Source organism: Capricornis sumatraensis, chromosome 2 (assembly GCF_032405125.1).
Source record: "Capricornis sumatraensis isolate serow.1 chromosome 2, serow.2, whole genome shotgun sequence".
NCBI classification, from domain to species: domain Eukaryota; kingdom Metazoa; phylum Chordata; class Mammalia; order Artiodactyla; family Bovidae; genus Capricornis; species Capricornis sumatraensis.
In genome coordinates this window covers 206,512,468-206,538,718 of record NC_091070.1, presented here as the reverse complement: position 1 = coordinate 206,538,718, position 26,251 = coordinate 206,512,468, and the positions used below count along the sequence as shown (strand labels likewise).

The window sequence follows — 26,251 nt, the reverse complement described above, 5'->3', positions numbered from 1 at the left end:
GATTCAGGAGGAGAGTCAAATTAACTTCAGCAACAGCTGGGAATAAAAGTACTTACCTGTTGGCACCTGTGGGTATCACAATAATGCGTGTGTGTAATGGGAAACCTCTGCTGGGGAAGATTTAGCCAGGCACAATTAAGATTAATTGATGGAGTCAGCTTCAAAGCCAGAATTTGTATATTTTTATTACTGAGAAAGAGAATCTTTGCAAAGATCAAGTTTTCCACATATAGTATAAAGGATAAAGCTGTTTTAAACATGAAGCACTTCTGTTATTATGAAGAGCAAGAAATCTGTCTGCGGAGTTGTTGGCACAGATAAGGTACGGGTTCAGTCTTGATCCTTGAATGAACTACATCTTCAGTGTCTGATGTGGTTACGAGGCTTGTTTCTTCTCTTGATGAGAAAAGGAAAAGACAAAGACAAACAGGACCTGATTTACTCACTGGTCTAACACTGTTGGGAATTAACATAGTCACTAGGTATATAAATGATAAACAGAGCAAATACATTTAAACAGGACCCACTGGGAATTCAGTTTGGGAATAGAAGAAATGGTAAACAAGAGCATAGAAATTCCAGGTGTAGCTTAAATAAGATTAAGATGGATCCTGAATGAGGAATAATAACGTGTGTAATTAAAATCTGGATAATTTACTTCATGTAACCTTATGGTCATATGGTGAATAAGATGTACACTCAGAAAATATACTAAAGGTAGATTGTATGTAAGAAGTGGAAGGTTTGCCAATTTAAATATTTATCCCCTAAAGCAGAGTTCTTTTATTAATTTACTTTTTAACTATTTTATTTACTTGGCTGCAGTGGGTCTTAGTTGTGACATGCAGGATCTTTCTTTGTTCTGCAGCGTGTGGAATCTTAGCTTCCCCATCAGAGATCGAACCCATGTCCCCTACGTTTCAGGGTGGATTCTTAGCACTGATCGCCAGGGAAGTCCCCAGAGTTCTTTTGAATAACTTTGAGGAAACTTCTTCCTGGAACTCAGTGCGCATCTGGATCTCACTTTTACTGTCACTTTCATGGTTGTGCTCAGTCGCTTCAGGCGTGTCTGACTCCTTATGACTCTATGGACTGTAGCCTGCCAGGCTCCTCTGCCCATGGGGTTCTCCAGGCGAAAATACTGGCGTGGGGTGCCATTTCTTTCTCCAAGGGATCTTCCCGACCCAGGAATTGAACCCACATCTCCTGCATTGTAGGCAGATTCTTTACCAACTCAGCCACTTGGGAAGCCACTTTTATGGGGTACATGTGGGTATTTTGGTTGACACTTGATTATAGTGTAGGGATCGTTATGGAGGGTTAGTCAGACACAGTCATTTTCAAGAATTCAGTAGGACAGTTCAGGTGTCTGTCAGATACTCATAGGATTAAGCCATAGGATTTAATCAGAAGCACCAGTGACCATTTATTTCTTCAAGAAACATCCAAGTGACCAACTCAATAGCATAGTGTTGGTCTGTGGTATTGCTGCAGTTTAAAAGAAACCTGGTTTTTAGAAGCACAGCCTTTTTTTCAGGTGATGTCTATGAACCTGATGAATAATTTTCCCAAAGTAGACTCAGGGTTATTAGACATGAAGACTTGCTGAGAGTAACTCCTCCCTTTTTCCTACTCAGGGATGCCAGTGAGAGAAATCTCATTATATGGATAACCTTAAATCCACTTTGTCTCTGTTTTGAAAGAAATATTTACCAGCTTGTTTTTTAAGAGCTCCTATTAGGAACAATGGAGAAGAAAATGGCAACCCACTCCAATACTCTTGCCTGAAAAATTCCATGGACTGAGGAGCCTGGTAGGCTATAGTCCATGGGGTCTCGAAAAGTTGGACACGACTGAGTGACTTCACTTTGCTTCACTTCATTAGGAACAAATTGCTTGCCTTATACCCCAGAACTGATCAGGAGAATACTAGATTGAAAACCATTATTCTTGAGGAAGGTAAATGTTAAAATATTACAGTAATGTCACTGGCCAGAATACTGTTTACCTTGGTAGCCTAAACATGACGATAACTAAACAAGACAAATAAGTCATCTAAATGCACATTCTTTATGCCAGTGACTACCTCTTGTACCATTGGTGTTTAATTCACTGATTATCATGAAAGCCTTCTATTAACATCCGTTCTTGCCCCAGAATTTATTTTCTACAACAACTGAGGTGATCTTTTTTTTTTAATTAAAACATTTTATTTTGAGATAATAGTACATTCTCTTTGTTACTATAAGAAATAATACAGGCATACCTTCCAGTCATTTAATATATATTCATTGGGGACTGTGCTAGGCACTGGGAATACAGAGTTGAACAAGACACAAGGGAGAACCAACAGCAGACAGTGTTCACACAGTGTGAGATTTGGGGAAAGGCTGGTGCTGGAAATTGAGTTCCAAGTTATTAGCATTTGAAACCAGAGAGTGGAGGGCATTCACTTTTTTAGACCTCCGGAAATTAAAGGCTTACCATAATCCTAGAAAGTTTTATTCAAGAAAAACACATGAATGTCAGAACAGTGAGCTTGGTGGCATTTGAACCTTGAACCAGTAAGCTTCCTAGCAGCCACCTGAGGAAGCAGAATGGTGGTTCAGTTCAGTTCAGTCGCTCAGTCGTGTCCGACTCTTTGCGACCCCATGAATTGCAGCACACCAGGCCTCCCTGTCCATCACCAACTCTCGGAGTTCACTCAGACTCGTGTCCATCGAGCCCGTGATGCCATCCAGCCATCTCATCCTTGGTCGTCCCCTTCTCCTCCTGCCCCCAATCCCTCCCAGCATCAGAGTCTTTTCCAATGAGTCAACTCTTTGCATGAGATGACGTGGAACTCGGCAAAAGCCAATCTCCACAGAATTGTCACTCATTGACCTATTTGGCAACATTCTGAAAACCTCTGCTCTCAGCATTTGTTTTTATTTGATTCAGAGCCCACTCTGCTCAAAGGTCTGTTCCAGGGCACTTATCAGAAATATTCATTGGGAATTGTTTAACATGACATTTGTCTGAGGAGGAATTACCAGTTCAGGTAACAAAAGGCTGACAAATTTAAAAAGAAAAGCTGAGATAAAGGATATCCATAGAGGACTTTGAAAACCTCTGATGTATTCCTAGTACTCTGGAAGGTAATACGAATGTATAGTGCTATGTGTCTGCCAAGGAATGACTTGACAAGGCTATAATCCCTCACTCTTGTTTACTGAGAGGCTGCATACAAGTAGGAGATGAAGGGCAAGGCAGAGCTATTAACTTCCTACTGTAATATTGAAAGGATGCCCCAACACACACACAGAGCTGTTTGGCAAAAACAGAAAGACTACTGGTAGTCCAGTAGTAAAGAATCCACCTGCCAGTGTAGGGGGACACTGGTTCATTCCTTGGTCATTCCGCATACCTTGGGGCAGCTAAGCCCAGACACCACAACAACTGAAGCCTTCATGCTCTAGAGACCATGTTCCGCAACAAGAGAAGCCACTGCAGTAAGAAGCCCATGCACTGCAACTAGGGAAAATAGCTTGCCACAGTTAGAGAAAGCCTGCACGCAGTGCAACAGTGAACAAAAAACAGTGTTTTTAAAAGAAGTAGACTTACCTTTTCATGGCATTTAGGCAACATATTTAGCTTGTTGAATTAAGCTAATGAAGCAGAGACCACATATGACAGAATTTAGGCTTTACAGAATTCCAAGAAAATCACTAAGCAAATAGTAAACCCTAAAGAGGTGGAAGATTCTGATTTCTCGAGTTGCCACAATATATTTTTTTAAATATTCACTTATTTAAAAAAAAAAGTAGCCCATACACAGGGAAACAGTATGAAAAGGCAAAAAGATATGAAACTGAAAGATGAACTCCCCAGGTTGGTGGTAAAGCCCTGTCTGACTCTTGTGATCCCATGGACTGTAGCCTGCCAGGCTCCTTTGTCCATGGGATTCTCCAGGCAAGAATGCTGGAGTGAGTTGCCATTTCCTTCTCCAGAGGATCTTCCTGATCCAGGAATCGAACTCGGGTCTCCTGCATTGCAGGCAGATTTGACTGAGCTATGAGGGAAGCCCTGTAAGGGTACCCAGTATGCTGCTGGAGAAGAGTGGAGAAATAACTCCAGAAAGAATGAAGAGACAGCCAAAGCAAAAACAACTCCCAATTGTTGATGTGACTGCTGATGGAAGTAAAGTCTGATGCTGTAAAGAACAGTATTGCATAGGAGCCTGGAATGTTAGCTCCATGAATGAAGGTAAATTAGAAGTGGTCAAATAGGAGATGGCAAGAGTGAACATAGACATTTTAGGAATCAGTGAACTAAAATGGACTGGAATGGGTGAATTTAACTCAGATAACCATTATATCTACTACGGTGGGCAGGAATCCTTTAGAAGAAATGGAGTGGCCCTCATAGTCAACAAAAGAGTCTGAAATGCAATTCTTGGGTGCAGTCTCAAAAACAACAGAATGATCTCTCTTCGTTTCCAAGGCAAACCATTCAGTATCACAGTAATCCAAGGCTATGCCCCAACCAAATAATACTGAAGAAGCTCAAGTTGAACAGTTCTATGAAGACCTATAAGACCTTGTAGAACTAACATCCAAAAAAGATGTCCTTTTCCCAACCCAGGGATTGAACCCAGGTCTCCCACATTGCAGGCGGATTCTTTACTGTCTGAGACACCGGGGAAGCCCGTGAGGAACAAAAGAGCCCAAAATACATGAACTAGCAGAGTCGAGGGTGAAACAGACAATGTAAATACAAAGGTTGGAGACTTTAATACCCCACTTTGAGTAGCGGGTAAACCAACTAAACACAGATATGGAAGGCTTGAGCACTACTGTAAACCAACTAGATCAAGCAGACATCTGTGGAATACTATATCCAAGAGCAGCAGAATATACATTTTTCTCAATTGCTCATGAAACATTCTCTAGGATAGAAATATGTTAGGCCATAAAACAAACATTGGTAAATTTAAAAGGATTGAAGTCATACAGTGTGTTCTCTGGCCACAATAGAATGAAATTAGAAATCAGTAACAGAAGGAAATTTGGGAAATTCACAAATAATGTGAAAATTAAACACCACCTCAAAATAGGCGGTTGATCGAAGGGAAAAAGTGGTAAATCAGAAAACAGTTTGGGATGAATGATAAAAACACAATACACTGAAATTTATGGGATGCAGCTTGAACAGCACTTAGGGGAAATTTATGGTTGTAAAATGTCAGTCTTAAAAAGGAAGAAAGATCCTGGGAGTTCCCTGATGGCTTAGTGGTTGAGATTCTGGGCTTTCACTGCTGTGGCCCGGGTTCACTCCCTGGTTGGGGAACTGAGATCCTGCGAGCCACATAGTGTGGCCAAAAAAAAAAAAAGAGAGAGAGACCTCAAATTAATAACTTAACCATCTGCCCTAAAAGACAGGAAAGAAGAGCAGACTAAACCCAAAGCAAGCAGAAGGAAGGAGGATGGTAATGATTGCTGCTGCTGCTGCTAGGTCACTTCAGTCATGTTCGACTCTGTGCGACCCCGTAGACGGCAGCCCACCAGGCTCCCCCGTCCCTGGGATTCTCCAGGCAAGAACACTGGAGTGGGTTGCCGTTTCCTTCTCCAATGCATGAAAGTGAAAAGTGAAAGTGAGTCGCTCAGTCGTGTCGGACTCGTCGTGACCCGGTGGCCTACTGCCTACCAGGCTACTCCACCCATGAGATTTTCCAGGCAAGAGTACTGGACAATGATTAGAATGTAAATAAATGAAATAAAATCAATCGAAAAAGCAATAAAAGTTGCTTTTGTTTTTAAAGATCAACAAAATTGATAAAGTTTTAGTTAGACTGAACATGAAAAAAGAATACTCAAACAGGAACAAACGAGAGGACATGACGACTGACATTGCAGGAATAAAGATTATAAGAGTAGTCCTTGAATGACTATACGCCAAGACCTTGGATCTGCTAAGATGAAATGGACAGATCTTAGAATGAAACAAGCTACTAAAACTAACAACAACAACAAAAAACTGAATATATATATATCTATGACTAGTAAAGAGATTGAAAAGGTAATTTTAAAACTTCCCATAAAGAAAAACCCACGCCTTCACTGGTGAGTTGTACAAAACACATACAGAAGAATTTACACCAGTCCTTCACAAAGTCTTCTAGAAAATAAAAGAGGAGGGGGTGCTTCCAAACTCATACACTGAGGCCATTATTATCCTGACAACTAAAAGCAGATGAAGACATCAAAAGAAAGATATAGATCAATATCTGTAATGAGTATGGATGCAAAAATCCTCAACAAAACCCAGCAATGTAAAATAAAGGACTGCTCTCTGCCCTCTGTATCTTTAGGTTCTGCCTCCAACTATGGATTAAAAATATTCAAGGGGATATTTTCCAGAAAGTTCCAAAAAGCAAAACTTGAATCTAGGCGCTCCAACAACTGTTCACATAACCTTTACATTGTGTTGGGCTTCCACGATGGCTCAAGGGTAAAGAATTCACCTGCAATTCAGGAGATACTGGTTTGATCCCTGGGTGGGGAAGATCCCCTGGAGGAGGAAATGGCAAACCACTCCAGTATTCTTGCCTGGAGAATCCCCTGGACAGAGGAGCCTGCCGGGCTACGGTCCATAGGGTCACAGAGAGACAGACATGATGGTATTAGGAACAATCTAGGGGTGATTTAAAGTATATGGAAGGTTATATGTCCGTAGGTTATATGTAAATACTGTGCCATAGAATAAAGGACAAGAGGTATGTTTGTCTCTGTCATCAGAGACAGAAAAAGCATTTAACAAGATCCTGCACACTTTTGTGTTAAAAACATTCAGCAATCTAGGAATACACTGAAAACTTCCTCGCCCCATTAAAGAGCATTTGTGGAAACCCTTGGCCAACTTTATACTTAATGATGAAAGATTGAGTGGTTTTCCATAAGATCAGGCACAAAATAAGAATGTCTGCTTTTGCTACTTCTATTCAATATTGTATGGGAAGTTTTAGCTGGAGCAGTTAGGCAGGGGAATAGCTAAAAGGCATCTCGATTGAAAAGGAGGGTGTATAAGTATTTCTGATTGCATGTATCGTGATCCTATATATAAATGATTCTGAGATCAATATACAAAAATGATTTTTATTTATATACATCTAACAATGAAAAACACGAAAATATAATTAGGAAAACAATTCCATGTACAATAGCATCAAAAATAATAAAAAATCTAGGAATAAATCTTTTAGAAAGTACAAGACTCATTTGTATACTAAAGACTTCAAAAATTTGTTGAAAGAAGTAAATGGAGCAACATCCCATGTTCATGGACCAGAAAAGAATAGTTTGAAGATGGCAGTACTCCCCAAATTGATCTTTAGATTCACTGCTGCCTCTATCAAAATTCTGTTTTTCTCTCTTGCAGAAATTGACAAGATGATCCTAAAATTCATGTGGAAATTCAAGGGGCCCTGGATAGCCCAAACAGTCTTGTAAAAGAACAGAGTTGGAGGGCTCATTCTTCTTTATTTCAAAGGTCACTAAAAATGTCAGTAATCAAGACAGTGTTTTCCTGGCAAAAGTGTAGGGGGAAAAAAAATCAATAGACTGAAATTGAAAGTCCAGAAATAAGCCTTCACACTTAACGGCCAGTTGATTTTCTACATGGCTGCCAAGATGATTCAGTGGGGGAAAAAATAGTCTTCAATAGTTGGTTCTTTAACAAATGGCTATCTACTTGGCAGCAGAATGAAGTTTGACCCTTAATACCATGTGCAGAATTTAACTCAGAATGAATCACAGACTTAAATGTACTAGCTGAAACTGTATCATCTTCAAAGAAAATACAAGAATTAATCTTTAAGACCCTTGATCATGCTGTTGTTTCTTATATCCAACACCAATAACACAGGTAACAAAAGGAAAAACAAGTAGGACTTTATCCAACTTTGTATGTCCAAGTCAACAACATGAAAAGTTGATCTGCAGAATGGGAGAAAATATTTGCTAACCATATATATATATATTTTTTACCAGCCCCAAGAATATATACAGGATTGAATATATGTAGAATTGAACTGAATTCTTGAATCCTGAATATATATAGCACTCTTGAAGATCAGTACTAAAAAGACAAATAATTATTAAAATGATCAAATTGTTTTTAATCATTAGATTTTTTTTTGAGCAGTTTTAGATTTACAGAAGAATTGAGTGGAAAGTACAGAGTTCCCATATGTACTCCCTCAACCCTAGAGTCACCTGTTGACATCTTGCCATTGATGTCTTAAATTTGTTAACAGTAGGTGAGCCAATACATTATTATTTACTAAAATCCATAGTTTATATTAGGTCCCACTCTTGGTGGTGTACCTTCTATGGGTTTTGACAAACCTATAATGACTTGTATCTACCATTGCAGTGTCATACAGCATAGTGTCACTGCCCTAAAGCACTCTGCCTATTCATCCCTCACTTTCCTCTCATGCCCCTGACAGTCACTGATCGCTTTACTGCCTCCATAGTTTCACCTTTTCTGGAATATCATGTAGTTGGAATCATACATTATGTAGCCTTTTCAGATTGACTTCCTTCACTTAACAGTGTGCATGTAAGGTTCCTACGTGTTTTTGTCTCTGTCTCTTTTCCCCAAATTATTATCAAACTCATATTGCCCTTATTTAATTTTTAAAATTATTTTTTATTGAAGGATAATTGCTTTATAGAATTTTGCTGTTTTCTGTCAAACCTCAGCATGAGTCAGCCATAGGTATACATGTATCCCTTTCCTTTTGAAACTCCCTCATTTCCATCCCACCCCTCTAGATTGATACAGAGCCCCTGTTTGAGTTTCCTGAGATATATAGCAAGTTCCCCTTGGCTATCTATTTTACATATGGTAATGTAAGCTTCCATGTTACTCTTTCCATACATCTCACCCTACTCCTCCCCTGTCCCCCTGTCCTGTAAATAGATTCTTCAGTACCATTTTTCTAGATTCTGTATATATGTGTTAGAATACGGTATTTATCTTCCTCTTTCTGATTCACTTCACTCTGTATAATAGGTTCTAGGTTCATCTACCTCATTAGAACTGACTCAGATGTGTTCCTTTTTATGGCTGAGTAATATTCCATTGTGTATATATACAACTTCTTTATCCATTCATCTGTCAGTGGACATCTAGGTTGCTTCCATGTTCTAACTATTGTAAATAGTGCTGCAATGAACAGTGGGATACGTATGTGTCTTCCAGTTTTGGTTTCCTCAGGAGGAGGGATTTGGTTTGCCTAGGAGTGGGATTGCTGGGTCATATGGTGGTTTTATTCGTAGTTCCTTATTTCATTTTTTAAGCCAACCAAAGTCCATGTTAGGTTTCAGTCTTTGTGCTGTGTATTCTGTTATCTGAAATTCTCAGGAGTCTAAATCTGCCATTTATTGTGTGTGGTGACATTTCTGGAGTGGTTTGTTTATTTGTGCTTTTTATAGTTTGGGATTGTGAGCATCAGTTTTGGTGGGATAGATGGGGGGTAGGAATGCTTTATGTCTGAAAATTTTCATGGGCCCTGGTTAGCATGTATCTCTTAAATCATTTTTACATTTGCTTCTACCAGGTGATTCAAAGATATTACCAGCAGGAATCTTCTTTTTATTTTGTTTTTCTCAGTTTGGGTTTTTTTAGACAAACAGAATAGTATTGTATCAGACTTCTAGTTTGAATGAGGACAGATTAAAATTCCCAAAAACTTTTTTGGTCCGACAAGAACCAGGGTGAGATGGACAAACATTTTCTCCTGTTATATCCCTGTTTCTCCCCTTTTTTTAGTCTGTACTTTCTCTGAGTTTTTAGCTCTTCAGGGGTTCCAACCATATGTTGAAGGGCTCAGTGCCAACTTCCTGTCCTCAGGTTCAAGCTTTATCATCTAAACACAACTTGTAAAACCCAAGCCTCTTAGTGAAATTATCAACAACCCAGCAAGTTAAGGCAATTGTCCATTCACACTTCTTTCTTGAGTTTTCAGCTGTGTATTTAAGAAACATATTAGTTGTGTTTTATCCAGGATTTCTAAGTGCTTTGCCATAGGAGAATTTTCAGACATTATTGTTGTCAAGTCCAACTCTTTGTTTTTATTCCTTATTCAGCACCAGGGCTGGCAGGGAAGCATATAACCATTATATATAAAATTCATACGGTAAAGTCTTACGTGGTTTTTTGTTTGTTTGTTTGCTTGTTTTTGTCTTTTTCACCTCAGTTTCCAGCATTAGCCTTTATCCACAAAATTTTGATTCTGGTATATTTAAATGTCATTAATAATGTTTCTGCATGATTTATATTTTTGTATAGTAAGTTTATCAGACTTTATGACATAAATCTTGATAAGGAAAAATCTGAAGAGACTATTCAGGGTTTGGAAGAAGCTTAAGGTGAAAACATGGTGTATAATGAATGAGCCTGAGTAGTCTTTCAGATGCTTCTAAGTTCTTAGCTGGTTTTGCTCACTGTCAGTTCATTTCAATTCAGTAAATGTCTAGACATAAAACAATCACCATATTCCTTGCCTTCAAAGAGCAAACAGTTGGGAATATAGTTTCCTTTCTATTTAGTGATAGTGTATTGTCAGTTCTACCCTTAAAGCATCTCAATAGAGCATAAGTGGCCAAGAGTATGGACTCTAGAGCCAGATCATCTGGGGTAGATCTAAGGATGTGTACTACCTATAAAACTTTTGTCAAGTTACTTAATCTCTCTGTGCTTCAAGTTTTGTAATCTATCAATAGGGATAACAGTAGTTTTTCTAGGACTGTTGTGTAGATGTAATAATTTAGTTTATATAAACTGTAGAACGGAACGTGACATACGTCTTGCTGTATAAGGTTTAGAAATATCATCATCATTATTATTACTTTTACAATGCTTTTTTTTCTTCACATCTTACTTCTCTGTCTCTGCCTTGACAATCTCTACATTCTCCTGTCTAGTGGACTGATTTTAAAAACCTCTTAAGTCACAACAGAACATTAGGATAAAAGAACAAATATACAATCAGCATAATCCAACCTTTCTCTAGAATAGGTACATATTTGCAGTAGTCATCTATTGAACCCATGCTATGTAGTTAGTGATATAGACAGAATACTCGATTAAAATTCACTATATTTTTATATTAGTTATTATTTAGTTGTAAGGTCTAAGGCTAATTTTTATGTTTTTCAGGTTTTCTAATATAAATATTTTTATAATCAGGAGAAATCTAATAAATATAAGTTAATCAAACTAAAAACTATGCTGAATTCCAGTCATCCCTTTCAGGTATATATCCAGAAGAAACAGTAACAGCAAAACCTCTGATTCCCCATAAAACACAAAGGATAAATTCCATGTCCTAGAGTCTCCACTAGCATTAGCCTACAGGTACTTTTATGGAAATCAGCAAGATATACCATGCTCCACTGTCCCCCTGTCTCACGTGATTGCCTTTCAGAGGTCTCGCTTCTAAGAGGAAGTGCCACATGTTGGAACTTAGGGCTTGGCAAGCTGACTAAATTTTAGCCCCTGTTAACCTCCTTAGCTAGTTACCTTCGTGTAATGTGAAACTGCACAACTCTACGGCACGGCCTCATTCATGACACCTTCTGGTGTGCAGTCGAGCTCTGTCCTAAGTCTCTGTGTGCTGTGTGCTCAACTGTGTCCGACTCTCTGCAACCCTATGGACTGTAGCCTGCCAGGGGATTGTCCGTGGGGATTTTCCAGGGCAAGAATACTGGAGTGGGTAGTACTGGGTTCGATTCCCAACCCAGGAATCAAACCAGGGTCTCCTCTTTGCAGGCAGATTCTTTACCAGCTGAGCTACCAGGGAAGCCCACCCTAAGTCTCTAATCTTACTTATTAATTCAGCCTTTGTTTCACTGAGTGCCAGCTAAGTGTAAATATCACTCTTTACAGTTTTATCAGATAATCCTCCTCCCCTCATATGCCATTGACTACTCTCACATTTGTTTGTCTGATCATTCTGGCAACGTTTGAGGGGTCATTTACACGTTTGTTCATCTAGACACTGGTATCCCCTGAAGAGCTATTTTTCTTAAACCCTTCTTGCTTACTCCAGTGTACATTATACTTCTTGTTTTCAGTCTTTCTCACTTATCCTGCCATTTTGTGGTCACTTACTTGTTTAGCTTGTAGTTATCTTTCATTCCAACAAATATTTATTGATATTCCTTCATGTGCCTGGCACTGTTGTACACTGAAGATACAGTAGTGAATGAAATAAATTTTTGCCCTCCTGAAGCATGTATTCTGGTGGATAAGAAAAATAGTAAACAAAGATTTAATTATTATTTGATGCATGTGTTATACTTGTCTTAATAGCTATAAAATGTAAACCCAGAAATAAGATTCATATTTAAGAATAAAAAAGTTATTTCAGTACCTGTCCAGGTACAAAGTATTTCTAGATACTGATTGAAATTCTCAAAATCTTGTCAGTGACCTTTGTTTTAATTTACTTTAGCTGATAAGTATTTTGTGGCGTGTATTTTGTTTTTAGTGTGCTTTTAAGCTTTTTATTGCAGTAGCTGGGACAAGTAATATAACTATATTACTAATGAGGTGTTAAAAAGTATGTTATCTTAATTTTTGTGTCATATTTCCACATTTCCTCTACATTCAAAAAATGCAGTTATTTTGGGCAAAATACTAATAAGATTCTCTTTACCTCCACCCCAAGAAAAAAAGTTAACTGGTGTTTATTTGTTAAACAGTGATGCTGAAGCAGGCATTTGGCAGGGGGTGGGGGCGTGGGTAAAAGTACAAAATGAGGGTATGGTATTGCTTTTTGGGGATTTAGAGCCTGTAAGGAGGGACAGGTAACAGACACAATCAGATTTGTTTATTACTTAGTAAAATGAAAGTGGAAAGTAAGACTAGAGGAATGTTCCAGTGTTAATAACCTAGATAGGTGTGTGTGAGGCAAATGAGTTCTTAATCAGAAGGTTAAAATAATTCTACTATTAAATAGGCCCACCATAAAATAGTGCTGCTTTCTCAATAAAAACCTTAATGGAAGTAAAACTATCAAGTTAATAAAAAAAAAAAAAGTGTTAAAATTATGTGCTTGGCTTCCCAGGTGGCGCTAGTGGTAAAGAACTTAACCTGCCAATGCAGGAAACATAAGAGATGCAAGTTCGATCCCTGGTTGGGAAGGTCCCCAGAGGAGGAAATGGCAACCCACTCCAGTATTCTTGCCTGGAGAATCCCATGGACAGAGAAGCCTGGCAGGCTACAGTCCATAGGGTCACAAAGAGTCGGACACAACTGAAGCGGCTTAACAGGCTTGGGTGTGCTTGGGTGTTATGGACCTTGTGTTAGAAACATCATTATCAGGCATATTCTAAAATGTAAGGTAAATGGCAATAGTGAACACAAACTAAAAGAATGTTAGTATTTAAAATTTACTAGAAATGTTGGACACAGCTGAGCGACTGAAGAAATGTATAGCTTTTGGAGAAAAGTTGGAAGTCAGTTTGAGAGACTGCTAGAGGGTAGTGCAGTGCCAGGGGCATGGCAGCCACAGTGGCCTGTGGCAGACTCAGAAGGCACGGCAGCGCTGGAAGAACAGAAGTGCTTCTCTTCCTGGGAATCGCTCCTGGATGTTCCAGCAGTGCTGCTCTGTTACTCTGCTATGTTGAAATATTTCTGTTCCTTCGGTACCATGCTCACTTTTAGGCCCTTGCATGTCTTTTTCTTCCTGTCTGGAACAGTTTTCTTATTTCTCTCTACTGTTTCTCATGGCTTATTCCTATTCATTCTTTTAATTCACATATCAGTTGTGACTTCATCCAAGAAGTTGTTTTCAAATCCCTCTCCCCAAATTTCAGTTAGATTTTTCTGACAAAAGGTATTTGAAAAATACGCTGTACACCTCCAGTGTAGTCTTTAACATAAATTATAATCTTGCTTATTTATTATCCCTGACTGTGAGTTACATGAGGGCAAAAATGACTTGTATCCCCAATACCTAGCACAGTACATAAGTATTTAGTAAATAGCACTACTTTGACTGAAGGTTACATACGTTTTCCTTCTGACCAGATTTAGTGCACAGAGGATTTTAGATATCATTTATAAGACTGCTCTTCTCCTCAAAGTGTTCATCATCTAGTTGGCGGGCCAAAGTAAAATCATACGAAAAGGTGAAATAACAAATGATGAAGGCCAACATGAATCACTAGTTTAATGGTTGACTCAAAGTAGAATTAAAAATAGCCCAATTAAAAGTGTTGACAACATGCTATGAACTCAGGGCAAGGCAACAGATCACTGGATGCTAGAGTAATCTATGAATGGAGACTTGATAATGGAAAAAGAGTTTCAGTTGGATGTTGGAGGAGGAGAAGGATTGGTTAGGCGAGAAGAGGAGGGACTGTTCTGGCCTATTAGACACTGTTACTGTTCTAAACACTTTGGTTCCAAAGGATGAAAGCCTGTACATCTCTGAAATGTACCTTTTCAAAATTTAAGGATTTCCCTTTAGGAGTAAAATGACATGAGATTAGTTTTTCACTTTGTTTACCGCAGTTGGCTTGAGACAAGAAACAGTCTGTCTTAGGCTCATTTTTTGTGTGGAGTAAGAATACCACCTGCCTTGCCAATCTTACAGATCTTACCATGTTGATAAAATGAGATATTACAGTAAAATTATTTGAAATGAATAAAAATATTCTAGAAATGCAGCTTGTATTTATTTCCATTCTATTGTATATGCCTGGCAGTAGAGCTTCTTGAGCTATTTTTCAGCTTGGAGATGTTATACTGCTGCAGAAATTGAATGTTAGAGTTCTTGGTTTTCAACATGAGCTTTAACATGGTGTGGAGGGTAGGTGGTGGTGGTGGCTCTGGAGCAACTCTTGTTACTTGCTGTGGAATCCTTATTTTGATCCTTTAGCCAGCGCAATTTTAAGGGGCTCTGTTCTGGGCATTTCGTCTCTGGATGACCCTTCTGATTGATGCAGCTATGGTAGAGGACATGGAATTCCATTTTCATAATGTATGATTTTATTTTTTTCCTTGAAACCTGAATTTAATTATCTTTAGGCTTTAACAACTTAACTTTTCCTTCCAACACTTAATAGATATAAATTTGCATCAAGTGATTTTTGCATCTGAGAATGATCTTTTTAATTACTTTCTAGTATCCCAAGGTTCACTTTCTTTTTTCTTTTTAAAATTTATGTGTTTTATGAAAACAATTTTTTATTATTTACTTTTAATGAAAAGCTTTAACTCTGACTTTAGTAGGCACATGAACCATATCTTTAAAAACTGAGATATAATTGACATACACTCTTAGCAGATTTCGTATAAGCAGTATGGTATTAATAACTGTAATCACTATGCTGTACTGAAACATACACTTCTTGCAATAACTGTGAGAGAGGCTCTATTATTCCCATTTGATAGATGAGGAAAGAGGCAGTAAGTTACTGAGAGGTTATATAACTTATCTAGGATCACACAGCTAGTAGCTATGACCTGGGGAGAGAATGTATACAGTCTGGCTCTACAATAATTGCTTTTAACCACTGTATTACATTGCTTATTATGTCATTGGATTGTCCTTGAAAACATTAAAAAACACAGAAATAAGATTCACTTGGTAAACATAAACTGTTTACCCTGGTTAGACTGGATTTCATTTATTCCATTTAGCACATATTTATTAGGTGTCTTTATGTTTTGGACACTGATAAATGCTGAATTTTGAACAAGATGTACATAATCCTGAACTCATGAAATAAGAGACTTAGAAACACCAGACATGAGCTAAACTATATGCTTCATTTGCCTTGATAATACACCTCATTTGTCCTGAAAGTATCATTGTTTTGTGTGGTTGGTGCCTAGTATAATTGACATTTATAGTGCTGACACAGTCATGAAATAGATTATGTTCTTCATATCCTGTTTGTTAAGACAGGAAGAGGATAAAATAGACTGAGAAAGGTTCTTTAGAAGTCTTAATCTCCTGTTTTACCACTATACAAAAAGACCCCCAGAAAATTCTACTTATTTGCTCTGAGATTGGTTTTTTGTCTTAAGATTCCTATAAATAGTATAAATATAAAAGACGTGTTTCTGAAAGTGTTTTAGTTGTGTGAAAAACTTATTTATACAAAATATTTTTTCCTTAATTATATGAGAAAACTGTATGTTACCATAGCATTTTATATTTAAAATAGTTTCTCAGCAGGCCTCCTTTAGCCCTACTGGGAGTAAGGGTAAGCATGGTATTTTTCTTTCTGTAACTTGAGTGACTTGAATAAAATTGAACAAGAAGGAAACAAAAAACAAGAGGAAAAAAAAAGATGATGGTACTTCAGGTGAAAATAACCTGAAGTTTTGCATAATTTGATTCTTTTATATAGTAACAGTGTTCATGAGTAATTTTTTTTTTTAACTCTACAAAAATGTTTTTATCTGTGTTGGGACTGCAGTGGAACTTCCTCATAGTGTCTGTTTTCTTCTGTTTAATAATTTCTTGTATGAAATATTCCAGCAGACTCAGGCATTAGTAGAAGAAAATGATACGCCTCTAATTCTTGCCTCATGAATTATCAAAGATAGAAAACGTTACATAAAGAAGCTTCATGTTATATAACAAAGTTTATAGAAAAGTCACCATTTTCTTTTTGACTTAGTCATCTCATTTTTGATAGATTGCAAAGGTCGACTGCAAGGAAATACTAGACATCATATGTAATCTGGAATCTGAGGGTCAGGATAACACAGCATTTGTTCTTTGTACGACTTACCTTACCCAGCAGCTCCAAACTGCAAGTGTATATTGTTCTTGGTAAGTATATTTAGTTTTTATTCCCTTTATTTGTTAGTACATAGTATAGCATTTAGGGTTTATGTAAAACATTGGTTTGTTTTAAAGTCTTAAGTGGATTAAATGATGACATGACAATTAAATCTCACTTACAAGCTAAACCATTTAATTAAAAATATTGAGTCCAAAAGTAAAGAAAGAGTGAAAAGTCTGAGGTCCTCTTGATTATTTCATGGAGGGTTGTTTGTTAACTTCTATATAAATCTTCTTCTTTGAAGATAAAATTATGGCAGTATGAACCAAATAGGTGTGAGTTTGTTATCCTTTACATTTATTTCACATCTTCTGGTAGTCACTTTCACCCTCATATTTGGAAATGCACTAATTATCTAGGTTTCTAGGTCAGACTTGCACTAGAGAGGGAAATCATTTTGAATAGTAATCTTTTTTGCAACTTTAGTACTGTTCAGCAAAATTGCATTATTTGGTTTTAATTCAGTTTATGTCTTGTTTGCATACAGAGTACTTAGTTGCTAAAAAGGAAACAATAAATGTAGCCCATGGTTCTTTCATCCTAACTGTACTGAAGCTATTTAGGACAGCAGGACAAACCTCTAAAATGTAACACTCTGTCAGTAAGTATCAGATTAGTGGTATGGATAACACTATAAGGTATTAGAGAAAGATGCTCACTGTATACCAGAATTTAAGCAGGGTGTTAAGAGAAGAAGTAGTATTCAAAGAATGGATTGGTTGGATTTGCATCATCTTGATTAGAAGAGCTTTTAAGGATGGCTTGAAGTTGGAAATAAGCATTTTGTTTATAGGAAAACCTAGTAAAGCCTTTTATATGTACTTCAGCCCTTATGGAGAAGGCAATGGCACCCCACTCCAGTACTCTTGCCTGGAAAATCCCGTGGACGGAGGAGCCTAGTAGGCTCCAGTCCATGGGGTCGCTAAGAGTCGGGCACGACTGAGCGACTTCACTTTCACTTTTCACTTTCATCCATTGGAGAAGGAAATGGAAACCCACTGCAGTATTCTTGCCTGGAGAATCCCAGGGACAGAGGAGCCTGGTGGGCTGCCGTCTATGGGGTCGCACAAGAGTTGGACATGACTGAAGCGACTCAGCAGCAGCAACAGCAGCAGCAGCAGCCCTTATTGATCTCCCTCTGGAGCATCTGTTTATATTTGTAAAGTTTTATAGCTGTTAGCATTTTTTATTGTCACTGTATTTCTTTTTATTTACTAATTTGTATAGAAATATTGTTTGTGTTCCATAGGTTATCTCACCCAGTCCTCGTAATAATCATTGTACAGATAAGGGAGTGGAGGATCAAAGGAATTCTAGAAGTCTTCATCTGCACACGGTCTCAGGGCTAAAGTCATAGAGTGGAGCACAGGGTTTTGGCTCCTCATAGAGTTGTTTTCTTGACACAGGGCCAGAATTCAAATGGCAGTCTTCTGCTGCCACTTCCTCTATGCTAGAGTTACATCTCCCATGAGGGAGGAGATAGTGGGGCAGGACTTAACTATATTTTGTAATAATCATTGTGGGCATTTTATTAGCCAACCAAAAGAAATGATGTATGTAAAAAGAAATTTTAGCAGAGCAGTGAGATTTTTGATCACTATCAAGTGGAAGAATTTGTTTGCTTTTCATGCATAAGAAATTGGAGATTTAACCTCAGTAAAGCAGATGTATTTATTTACTGCTGGTGGAGCAACCCCCATTTTTTCAGTTATAGTTATTTTCTTTGCCTATAATGAATATAGGCATTTTTTTCTTTTATAGTTACTTTCTTTGCCTATAAGGAGTAATATCAGCTAGCTGCAGCTAGGTTTTTAGTGCAAAGAAATCACATTAAATCACGTAGGGGATGTGTTACAGATTATAAAGAGTTTTTAAAACTGTAGTCACATGGTTCTTGTAATATTCTTGATACAGCTTCCCTTGTTTCCCTAATGGGTCTAGGATTAATGCTCTTCTCCTGCAGCAGGAAGGGATTAACAGGGATTTCCCACTTGTTGGCCTCCTGAGGAGCTGTAATGAGTAAAGGAAAGGAAAGAAAATCTTAAATCACTTCACACTTTGTTAAAAGTAAGCTTCTTCCAAGCATTTCAGAGGGAAATAGAATATAAAATTTTAGAATTTTGAAGTAGTCTTTCACCCTTCTATTTGGAGAGAGGGGAGTGGGTGGTAAGGTAGTAGATAGTAGAGTTAGAATAGCCATGACATAAAAACTGAATTTTACTAAGGAAAATAAATCCCAGGAATTCTGTTCAAACAGATTAGATTCTTCTGTTGTGATCGAGATGTTCCTGTGTTGAAGATAGTAGGCTATATGGGAGTATTTGTCTAGAAAAGAAAAAAAAATTAATTGGCATTTTATTGGCAACAATAAAGTTGGAATATGATAATAAAAAGTCATTTATTTTTAAATACATATACTAGAATTTATAAAGTGTCATTCTTGAGCTTGGTTACCATTGAAGATAGTTGAAAGGTAAACTATGTAACTGTCGCCCAAACTTTTTATTCTTTTAGAAATTTCCTTCAGAGAGGCTTAACAAATTGCAGTAAATCTTACTACTTTATAGCGGTTACCATATTATTGATCTCAAAAGGTATATCACTTAGCTTATTCATTAAGCTTGGCCACAAAAGATTTTTGGCTGTCTACAAAAGTCAAGGAAGGGCTGAGTTCCCTGTAGATGTTTGGCAGTGGTAATGTAATTAGAGTAGCCATGCGAATGAGAAAGGGAACCGTTTTGAATGAGACAGTGTACATACAGATGGGTAATTACCACTGCTACTTTGAAAGTAAAATCATACAGTTGAACTTTAATCTCCACTCTAAACTTTCAGTCAGTGTTTGATACATTGACCTCTTTTTTTTGTAGCATCTCTGAGCTTAAATCTTGTGTGTTATGTATTTATGTTTCTTCAGATGTAATTTCATGTCTGTTCTCTCTCAACTAGACTGTGATGGATATACCAGGGTCTTTATGTATGTTGTCCAATTTACAAGTCAGTCCCTAGCACCTGGCAAAGATGAGATCCAGGATATCCATATGTTTTACTAATATTTAACTGAAATTTTTGATGAAAAAAGGTCATGAGAATCAGCCTTTCCAGGAGCCCTTTTTAGGGGATGGTCATTCCTTAATTCCACAGTTATCTTTGCCTTGCTTCTAAAATGTCTAAATTCTGGATCACAATGTGACATCATGGGCCTCCTGCTTTGCAGAAACATAGTTTAAAGTTCTTACTTGGTAGATAGATGTCTGCCAGTTTTTCCTTTAAATTTCCTTTCCTTTTAATAAGTTTGTATGTAATTTGTTATCTTGAGGTAGGCAGTGACCTAATTTGAAGGTGAAGTAAATCATCTGAACATTGGAAGTATCCATACAGTAGAATCATTTTCAGTATATTCTTTAATGATTGTCTCTTTTAAAAGATCACATCATTATAGTGGTTAAAGAAGTATTATCCTAGTACATGTATGATCTGGGAGACTATAATTTGCTGGTAGTAGTTAATTATTCTGGTATGTAGGTTTGAATGGATGGTTGAAGTGACATCGTGACTTTCTCACTAGTACGTAATCCACTAGTTGTCATGGTTTCAGGCATGGTTTTATGTTTGGGAGGGCAATAGTAGTTTTAAATTGTTGAATTGAAACTGTGGAAATATGTATACAGATATAAAATACATGATAGAAATTCTCTTTTTTGATCATGGTTATTTGGAGTTAAGATAACCAGAGTTTGAAATACTTAATTTGGAATAAATCAGACCCCACACATTCTTACTTATTAAAAAAATATTTTGAGACTTTTTAATTCTCAATGTGCCTTTTATCACTTTATCAAATTTGCCTAACTTTAAACTTCTAGCTAGTTGATGAATTTTAGATAGTAGATATTCTTTACCCTTTTATCTTTATAATCAGATTTCACTAGCTTTGATGATTTTTTCTTTTCAAATAGTATAGATTTCATGTACATATATTTCAGTAGGTACTCCTTTTTATCTCTGAGCATATGTAATTCTCCATTTTCTAAAGTTTTGTTAGTAAGATAAACATATGTGTAAGTCTTGTAAGTTTAAAAATGAACAGTCATCCCAATTACTTGCCTGGTAGCTATTTTCATAGCTGGCCTATCTTGTATCTATGTAAGAATTTTACCATATCCAAATGCCAGTTACCTCCTTAAAAATATGAGAAAATGATAACATTTCTCTTCTGTTTTGCTAAGTAACTTTCCTTGCATTCACATTTCATATTCACGTTATAACTCATTTCTGTCGTGGATGATTTTGAGTTTCTAGTGCTTTTTCTTGAGAGTTTTCTCTGAACCCATTCAGTGCTTTTATGTAACTTATCCTTTTCAAGCTTTTCTTTGTATATTTGTGGGATTCTTCTATTGTAGCCATTTCTAAAAGTGTTATTTTACTAATTTTATTAGTAATATTTAAGCATTCCAAGATACAGGCCTAAGTAGCATTATGACATTTAAGAGATGGAAAAGGATTTCTCATGAGATCAATGTGGAGAAGTATACCATTAGACTATGTCATAGCTGTATGCACTTTGTTAGCAGCATAGTGTTGTCTGATGGTCCCTGCCCACTAGAACAGGGCTTGATTCAGTCAGTATAATTACCAGTGTAAGGAGTAAAACCTTTTAGGATAAGGTGGGATCTGAAGAAGTCTTTGAAAATGTCAGCATAAAGGAAGTAGTCTTCTGTTGTTTTTATTTTTCCCCAGGCACAAAGAAGAAAGTGGGGAAATTTTCAAGGAGGATTCTTTTTAACAATTTAACCAGTTTGAGAGGAAGCAATAGGGAATACGGAAAGGGAGGTGGCAACCCATTCTAGTGTTCTTGCCTGGAAGATCCCATGGACGGGGCCGCTTGGCAATCTACAGTTCATGGGGTCACAAGGGAGTTGGACATAACTTGGCCACTAAACAGCAAAAATAGGGAATATAGATAGTTTGTTCTTCTAGATTTTGTGACACTACTATCAGCTTACTTTCACAAACTGAAAAACTGGGGTAGCAGTACAGTTCCTTTAAATGTTTTATCGTAATCTCTCTCTTTTTTTTAAAATAGGGAATTGACTCTCTTTTGGAGTAAACTGCAAAGAAGAATCGACCCTTCTGTAGATACTTTTTTGGAGCGCTGTCGTCAGTTTGGTGTCATAGCTAAAACACAGCAGCATTTATTTTGCCTGATTAGAGTTATACAAACTGAAGTGAGTAATTTATGCTTTTTGTGCTGATTGTTTATGGAGGGAAGAAATAAGTGGGGAGACAACTTCTCAGGCAACTCTTTTTAAATAAGGGAAAATGAGAAATAATGGGGTTTAATAAGATTATGGAACTGGACATAGCTAGCTGTTTCTGCAGATTTATTTCCTAGGAATTTACAGTTTTTCTTCGTGGAAAATAGTGATTGACATTACAGACCACTGGAGGAAGGAAAGATTGTTTCTTGATTGTCCCCTCAGTCACCCTAACCTAGGTCTGGTTTTCCTAGAATAGTGTTCTGTATTATATACAGACATGTTTGTTGGTAAATTAGAATAATAATTATCAGTGAAGAAAGTATAATTGTATTTTCCAGCTCCTTGATAATGGAATGACTAACTCCTTGATGATGGAGTGATAGATTCTCTACGTTTTAGAGGAATGGACTGTACACAGATTGCAAGCTTCTGTGCAAATTAGGAAGCAAGTTTTGTCTTGTTTTTTAAGAAATAAATATTTCCTAAACTGAAGTGCTATGTATAAAACCTTGTTTTTTGAATTCAGCCCCATAAATTAATGCTAAGACTGGAGATTTAGATGAGCCTTATGCTATGCTTGGTTTCTGTTTTTAGTGTCTATTCAAAGACAGAGAGCCCTGTATACCCCTATCTATGATGGTTTATGGGTATGTTTTATGGGTTGCTTCTTTGACAACATCCAAGGATTGTTTATACTACAAGGCACGGTTGTATCACTGATCTGTTCTATCTCCTTTAATGTACCCTGTTTTAGTACTATCTGTATCCTATTTTAGTACTATCCATATCCTGTTTTAATACTGTGTATCTAGTCTTCTCTGGTGAAGACAGGAAAATGTAAGACAGTTTTCAGAAGCAAATTCATACTTAGACAAGCTAGGCGATTATTATTTCTCATCACTACAAATGAAGTTGTGTCCCTATCATTGGAGCATGTTCAAGTAATTACAGAACTTGCCTGTTTAAAATAATCAGTGGTACAACTGGCCTTTTATAAGTTTTGGCTTTAGAGTTTGCTTGTTTAATCTTTAAGGAAGGGCTGATTTTTTACTTGCTGCATAAGAGATTATCACAGCTTAGCCCTAAAGTCAACACCCATTTAATAGCTCACAGTTTTGTAGGGCAGAAGTCCAGCGCAGTGTGGCATGGCTCACGGCTCAGTATCACAAGGCCAAAATTGAGGTGTTGGCCAAGCTGAGTTTTTATCTGGAGTCTCTGTAGACAATCCACTTCTAAGCTCATTCGTATTGTTAATAGAATTCAGTTCCTTGCAGTTGTGGGGCTAAAATCTTCATTCTCTTGCTGGCTGTCAGCCACAGCCTGCTTTTAGCTCCTGGAAGCCACTGTCATTTTCATGCTTTCATTTTGAAGCCAGCAAAGGCACAAGGAACTCTTCAAATGTGACCTCCTTCACCTCTGACTTCCAGACTTAGATTTAAAGAGCTTGAGTGATTGGGTCAGATAATCCACTTGTCTTAAGATCAGTGGGTTTGGGGCTTTAATTACATCTGCAGGGTCTCTTTTGCCATATAACATAGCGTAATCATAAGAATAATTCCATATTTATAGGTTCTGCTTATACTCAAAGTGAGGAGATTATACAAAAGTGAAGGTCAGGGGGTCATTTTAGATTTCTTTTTACCTCGGGGAACCACAAAAATGGGAAAATGTTAGAGGATTGGAAAAGGTGGGTTTCTGACACGTGCCAAGGAACTTGCTGTGCATTTGTGTAACCAGAACCCGTTTGTTTTCATCCTGCTCTAGGATATTTTCCCCCGTAGTCTTTACTTACGATATTTGTCCTAAAGGGTAGAAAAGCTATGGCCTGGTAGGTGAAACGGGAGTGAGATGGAATTCCTTTCAAATTGAGGGAGACACCTTTAGGTTTTTAAAAGTGAGAGGTGATCTGACCTCTATCATTTGGGATCTGGTTCTACTGTGAATGGAGATATCCCAGATGATAGTGATGCAAAAAAGAAAAAAGTTTTCCCCTCTCTTATACAGATCGATAACCCAGCTAGACAGGCCAAGGATCCTCTTATAGCTCCACATATCAGAAACCCAGGTTCCTTTTATCTGCTGTTAACACACAGCTTCCATCTCATGTTCCAAGATCCAACTATTCCATTCCCAGCTATAATGTCTTCATTCCAGATAGCGAGTAGAGCGGGGAGCAGACCACACTGTGACACAGCTTTTCCCCTGTTCCTTCTAACACATTCACAAACGCGGTCACCTAGCTGCAAGGGGAGCTTGGAGATACACTGATGATTCTGGGTGACTTTGTAACCAGATACAATCAGGCATTTGGTTTTTGTGAAAGATGTGAAATGATCTTAGTGCATAGAAACCAGTTATATAGCCCTTGGGAAGGAAAAGATTAATGATGCTGAAAAGGTTTTGTGGGCATTGGGTCTCTTGCAGAAAACAGGCCTTGTATAGTACCTCCTTATTTTCTGGGTTTTAGTTTTCTCTAAATAAAGAGCTTAAAGCAGATAATCAATTAAAGGCGCTCAAGAGTTGTTAAACTTTGATTCTGTGACTTGAGAAACTCATATTGGAAGGGATGACTTTAGAGAATCTAGAGTTTCTCTCAAGGCTTTAAAAGTAGTATGACAGAAGAATGGATATAGATGTTGGTTATATTTGAAGTGGAAGGTATAAGAAGAGGGATAATCTTGAAGCCAGTTTATTTGACCATTGAGCTCTTTTTGGTGGAACATACAAGTTAAAATAATTTTGCAAAATTTTGCCTAGTTTTATTCCCTTCTCTTTAGTAATGAAGAAGCTGAAGATTAGAAATGTGTGACTTGTAAGGATCTAGACCCTGGGTATCTTGAAAAATGGCATAATGGTTATCATTTGTAAGTCAGATACAATGGTTATCATTTGTAAGTCAGAGCACAGAGGACTTGGAGAAAGTCCATTAAGTTTTAAAATCTTTCATAGGTTCTTAACAGGTTACTCAACCCCTTTTGCAAGACTCTGAGGTAAACAGCAAAGAATGCAGATCTGTTCTTTCTTAAACAGCCCCATCTAGTTGAAATGGTAAAATTTGTGAAATCACTAAGAATACTTTTCCAAAAGAAAACCCCACAAAACTACCATTATACATTCTGAACAGATAGTTACTTGTTAAAGGAGTGGTGGATAAATTAGAATTAGGGTGTGGAATGTGGAACTGAATTTTGAAGAAACTGATGGATATGAATAATTTGATAGGTTTTAGACAGGAAACTGAAGAAGTGACTTGGCATATTGTATCAAGGGCACGTGGGATATAGCGAAGTCAAATGAGGATAATCTATGCAAAAAGTTTATTCAGAATAATGTCCAAGATTAATAAGGGTTCTGTATATTGATGGCAGTTATTTCATTGTGTTCTCAGCATTTAGAATGGTACCCAACACAGAATAATTGCTTAGCAAATTGATGTTTGAACAGTGGGATTTATCCTCAAGTATTTTGTATGGGATTCTGTTGAATATGCACCATGTGCCAACATTGTATTAATCACTTTATGTTACCTTACTTCATTTTTATAACAACATTAGGAGAAAATCTAATACTGCCGCTACAGTTGTCATTTTACAGATAAGGGGACTGAGGCTTAGAGGAGTTAAGAACTTGTCACTGTTGTGAAGCTGGGGTTCAAAGGCAGTCAGAGTCTGGCTCAAAATTCTGTGCTTTTCAATACCGTATTTTAAGCTACTCTGCCATAAGATCCTGCTTTTCTTTGTTCATATTATTTTCGCATATCCTTTCAGCCTCTCACATGAAAGAATCATCTTAAATACACTTGCCTTTTATCATATGCAACCAGGTCTTTTTCATGATTTTTGACTAATTTCTGAGAACCTGCTGCTATAGAGAAATTTTCTTTTGTTTTTCTGTGGGAAACAGATTCAGTACACCTGTAACTATAAAGTACTGATTTTGGGGGGAGGAAATGGAAAAATCATTTATTTTACCCTTGAGGTTTTGAAAATACCCAGTTGTTCATGATACATGAATTTTTAAAATTGAATTCAGTCTTAAACTCCCTTTTACACATGTAGTTCCTCTTAAACCCATTTATTTAAGCCCTATCCTTCCTACCCAGCTTGAGACAACTCTTTTTTTAATCTTTCAGTG

At 37.3% G+C, this 26,251-nt stretch overlaps 1 protein-coding gene across 1 annotated transcript in view; it reads left to right on the top strand.

The window, feature by feature from the left end:
- RLF (RLF zinc finger) overlaps window positions 1–26,251 on the top strand; it is an 84,752-nt gene that overhangs the window by 53,145 nt on the left and 5,356 nt on the right. The window contains exons 6-7 of the mRNA XM_068964631.1: window positions 16,707–16,843; window positions 21,943–22,084. Of these exons, the coding sequence (XP_068820732.1) occupies window positions 16,707–16,843; window positions 21,943–22,084 (279 nt within the window). The remainder of the gene's footprint in view (window positions 1–16,706; window positions 16,844–21,942; window positions 22,085–26,251) is intronic.